Raw genomic sequence first — 5,358 nt, forward strand, 5'->3', positions numbered from 1 at the left:
TGAATGGACATTAAAAATCTATTCTAAGGTATGGAACTAAAGGGCCTGCTCCCTGTCCCCTATTTTTATATTACATCCCATTGGAACCTTTGATCAAACCAGTCACTAAGAAACTTTTTAGAACTGTGGGATTTTCTGGTCACAAAATGAATTTAATGAAAATAAAACCTTAACCAATATTAATGCGTAATGTCATCCATTACTTTCCAATAACCATTGCATCAGATTTCCCATTGCTCAGTTTTTAGAAAGAACAATGCAACCTTCAGTAGTTACTGAACCCTTCATTACTTCAGTGACTCCTCTACTTAAGAAGCAGCTCAGAGAAAACATCTAACATGTAAAGCATTTAAGAAAAACAAATTGTATTAATTGAAAACATCAGTTTATTTACAAATAGTTGCCATACATTGTAAAAGGCAAACTTGTTTATAGCTGTAGGTACAATTATGGAAAAAAGTTGTTAATAAAATGTATATAATGTTTTATTTACACATTTTCATATTTTTTTCTACAGTACAGTTATGTGCTGTGTAATTTTGTATTTTTATGTATTTAGACATATTCAACATAAATCAATATAAAACAGATTTAATAATACATTAACATTCCAGTCATGTTCACCCAAAACAGCTTTTTGTAGGTTAATACTTCTTTTGAATTCTAATATAAAGTAATCATCTACTAATATTTACAATGTGATTTATAGTTAAAACACTATAAATGGCTATTGAAAATAGTCAATTTGCATATCATGGTTTGCAATATACAATTTTCAAAATAATTACAAAATTTACAGAACTTCTGCTCAAACCCAGCATGAAGCCAGCTTCTCTCTCAAAGTTTTTATATTTTGACTATATATATTCTAGCCATTCTGACAGGTATTTACTGCCACACAGAAATGCATAGAAGTTATCATTCCTGACGAGTTTCATATCCTCCTATGACTGATCAAATTGTTCTGTCACAAACATTATACACACCCTGCAAAAATGGTGCGTGCATAATGTATGTGCCTAAATGACAAACATCTCCAGTAAATTCTCATTGAAATTAATGATTATTAGGTGGATAAAACAATATTGGATAATATTATTTGAAAGTTTTCCTGGAGTAGTATAATATGGATCTGAAGAAAATGTCTTGACCAGAAAGTAAATGATGTGGTGGGTGATCTCAGGGCACCAACACATGTACTATGTAGTTCAGGTAGTTGCATTTAGTGGGCTTTTAGCCTGTATCTAAAATCAACATCTACTGTTGGCTGCAGAATGCCTAGGCCTGCTCGAGACTGGTCTAGAGGTGGAGTTTTAGTATTTTTATCTATAAGTTCCATGTCAAAGTAAGAAATCAGTAAAGTCAGCAACTGCTTAATCTCGTGCACTGCAAACTGACGTCCAGGACACTTGGTTTTTCCAGACCCAAATGGCAGGTAGTAATATTTTAACTTCTTTCCTTTAAGGTAAAAATTGGTCTTTTCTTTTCCATTTTCATCCAGGTAACGATCGTGCTTGAATGTCTGAAAAATAGACATGTAGACACATGAATATAAAAATGGCAAAACTGAATCTCTAAAGCACATTTTTTTATAATGAAAAACATCCATATTTTTTAAGCAGTAAACAGGGAAACATATATAACAGCAAGTTGTAGAGTCCTATCTCTGTTATTTTAAATTCTGCACACTGTAGATATTTAGTGGCAAAAACTGTAAGTTTCATTTAAAATTGGGCCACATAAGGGCTTGAAATAAACAAACATTTTATTACTTACAAAGGGGTCTTCGTAGACTTCAGGATCAAGATGTACCGTCTGTGGGTACAATGCTACAATGTCATCTTTCCGAATGTTGTATGCCCCGTCATCGTCCAGTTGTAAGACAAAGTTCTCTTTGGCCACCCTGATGTTGAGAGATGCACTGGATAGCCTCATAGATTCTTTAATTATGCTATCTGCGTAGGTAAAGAACACAACACATACAATTTAGATAATGTAATCGAACAGCATAGAAAGAGTTAACCATCCTGATCTTTCCTCTTCTTGCAAGTCCCATTGCTTGTAATTATTGGATTGCTATGGTTGAAGCCTTTGATCTAGAACTATTTGACTATTTGTTTTTTCTGCTGTGGAATGTGGAGAACACATTTTTTAAACATTACCTAAGACTGGCATGTCATCCAGCTGATGTCGATTCAGGAAAATGTACTTGTCATCAAAGGTCACTTGCTGAGAAGCTTTTTCCAAAGTCTGTTTGACTTCTTCAGCAGCCACTTTCATTGCTTTTGGGCACCTGTTAAAGCAAGGAAAATAATAATTCAAGATTATTATTATTTTATAATATTTGAAATCAGTCAGTAGTTACAACAAATATGAGAATAAAACAAGTCAAGTTAATGGCAGAGCGTGTTTTGGTTGTACCTAAGGATGTTGTAGACAGTCCAGAATGTGGCAGGTAGTGTGTTGGCTTGGGATGCCCAGAGAAGTGCCACGTGGGTCGATGCTTTCTCTCTGTCATTTAGAGTGGTAGCAGTGTCATTCATGAGCATCCTGAGACTGACAATGTCTGAGAGGTTGATTCTTTTTTTGAGTTTCTCATGCAGCAGATCTTTGACAAGATTCTCTCTGGCACTGTGGGCCGATTTGAAGACATGAATTGGTAGACCTGCTACAAGGGCAGGAAAAATCTTGTCAAATTCTTTGAAGTTTTCAAGGGCATTGAGGATAAGTGCTCTCTGTGCTTCTTGTCTAGCTAAGGTCTTGTCTTCCTGCAAGTTCAGCTCTTTGCCAAAAATGGTCAAGTAGCCGGATTCAAACATCACCCGGTAACAGAAGGCATAGAGGCCATCGTTTATCCATTCATTGCTGTTTACTTTAGGCTGCAACATCGTGCGTTGAAGGTTCTCCATCATAGAAGTAATAAGAGGATCCAATGCATCACCTTGCATTGTTTTATTAAATGTTTCATGTATATTTTCAGTGGTTTTGCCATCAGAAGGATGCATGCTGCTGTGTCCAAATGCCTGAAAACACACAAAATATTTTTTAACATAAATATTTCACTATAGCAACAAAGTCATTTTTCATAGGTTTTCACACCCTGTATCATCAAAAACAAAGCAAATCAATAAGGTTGGAAATAAACACAACCAGATTGAAGAGATAAGAGAAGCTGCAAAAAATATTACATTCTGATACTTTATAATATATTTCAGTAGAACTTGATAGGACCAAGAAAAATGGTTGCACGCAATTTCTAAGTTTAGTCACTGATAGGAAGACTCAGATTCTGTTCATCATGGAGTTATAACTGATCAATTATTCTAACCGTCACACTCAAATCAATGCTGATATTTGTAATCAATATGGTTTTACAAGACCATTTACTATGTGGCCTAGTAAGATAATATCTTAAATAGGAGTAATTATGGATAGACTGTAAAATAAGCACTTAATCTTTACTGTACCTTGGCTGCAGTTGCAAAGTGAAATCTCTGCCAATCGAAGTGTCTTCCGTGACGCATTACCGCGTTGAATGAAAATGGATCAATGACAAAATGGACAAACTTTCCAGCAATCTTGATGGTGAAAACATTTCCAAATTTCTTTTGCCTTGATCTGAGAAACTCAAGGGGATTACGACCAAACTGCAGTGCACATCCAAGATAAGGAATGAAGCCATTTTCCAGAGGTGGCTCGGATGGCTGCCTGAAATGATATAAAAATATATATATACATGTATAATAGTTTATTGTAACATATTTGCATCATATTAAATGATCTCATCCAAAGCTCATAGTACTTAGGTTGATATATCTTTAATTTGCTTAATTGACATTGCCAAAAACATGCTGTACTGACCATTACACAGGAGGTCAAATCAACAGCAAAAGTCAAATATTTGATCAAGTTGGCGTTGAACAGATATTATTATTTTATTATTTCACTTTTTCTTTTATGCTGTTATCTTTTTCAATTAAAATGTGTTTTTTAAAAACAAAAAAACAAAACATTTTTTATTTCCATTCTAAATCTGCTGAAATAGATATACATTGCTTTTATTTTGTCTTAATGGAAAAAAAAACATTCTGAGAGATGAAAACTGTGAGACTGTGTTTTATACCTGTGCCTCTGGATGCAATTACTAATACAATACACAACCAGCAACTGCAACTACATTTAAACTCTACCCACAGGTACATAAAAAATATATAATGTAGAAAATAAAACTTAGCAAAATGCAATTTAATTGAAAATATATAAAATGCATTAATAACACAAAACAAGACAAATAAATGCAAAATATAAACAAAGTTGTTGTTTTTTTCCTCTTACCGTCTTCTAATGCTAAGAATAAGCCAGAAGAAACAACACAATGCTACAACTAGTCCCCATATCAATGATATTGTCACCATCTTTTCAACTGTAAACTTGACTTGGGCTAGAAGATAGAGCACTCTTTTAGCTAAATGCCAAGAGCAATGCTGATGAGCAAGAAGATGTTCACCCCTTATATACACACACAGTAAGAAAGGTGGATGAATAACTACTGAACTCTAGTAACTATGAAAAGGTATTAATTAACCTATCAGCCAATAGGCAACTCTTTTATGAGCCTGTATCCCTCACAGGTATCTGTTAAAATTAAACGGAAAAAAAAAACTTACACCATTGCAGAAATGGCCTTGACTTTAGTCCATAGGTATGAGATGAGGTTCCAGTGTAAGCAAAGAGTTGTAATAGTAGATAATTTGAAGGTCTCTGGGGAGTGTGCAAATCTCTCATGCACATTTACTAGCACTGACTATAGTTCAAGTGAAGCGGTTACTCGAGAGCAAATCCACAGATATGCTGTACATGTCTAATGTATGTGTTTATTATATATATATACATATATATATAGCATTTCACCATAAAATAGTAAATGGAATAAACAAATACATACTGTTATTGTTAATCTGAAAAAGCAGGAGCAAGAAGTTAAATGTTAGTTAGTAATTATATTTTGTATTTATTAAAATGGCAATTAGATGAAGTGATTTAACACTTTTTTTTTATAATCTAGCCATTTATAACCTTTTAACTTTGCTTACCTTTTCAATGGCGTCCTAAGGCTTATCTCCAGCGGTGATAGAGTCCAATCTGTCCAGCGCCAGGGTCCCACTGCAATGTACGACCTTCGCCGCGCATGCAGAGTAACCACCATCATCCACTCCTCCATTCGCCTGTAGCGTTAGGCTACCTGTGAATGAGGTTTTATTTAATCTAGTTAGGGGGAGTTCGCCAAAGAGACCCCATAGTATTGATTTACTGATTTTGTGCCCTCAAAATATACGCATATTATTATCTGACTACTTC

General features: G+C 34.4%; 1 protein-coding gene across 1 annotated transcript; it reads right to left on the reverse strand.

Moving 5' to 3' along the window:
- Positions 1–423: 423 nt before the first annotated feature.
- On the reverse strand, positions 424–4,470 carry CYP7A1 (cytochrome P450 family 7 subfamily A member 1). Its single transcript, XM_075211371.1, has 6 exons — positions 4,336–4,470; positions 3,468–3,708; positions 2,422–3,023; positions 2,163–2,293; positions 1,777–1,955; positions 424–1,522 (listed from the first exon to the last, which is right to left on the reverse strand). Exons 1-6 carry the CDS (start codon positions 4,413–4,415, stop codon positions 1,223–1,225), a joined length of 1,533 nt encoding a protein of 510 aa, XP_075067472.1. The 5' UTR covers positions 4,416–4,470; the 3' UTR covers positions 424–1,222.
- Between the last annotated feature and the right edge of the window lie 888 nt (positions 4,471–5,358).

The sequence above is a fragment of the Mixophyes fleayi genome, chromosome 5 (assembly GCF_038048845.1).
Source record: "Mixophyes fleayi isolate aMixFle1 chromosome 5, aMixFle1.hap1, whole genome shotgun sequence".
Lineage (NCBI taxonomy): Eukaryota > Metazoa > Chordata > Amphibia > Anura > Limnodynastidae > Mixophyes > Mixophyes fleayi.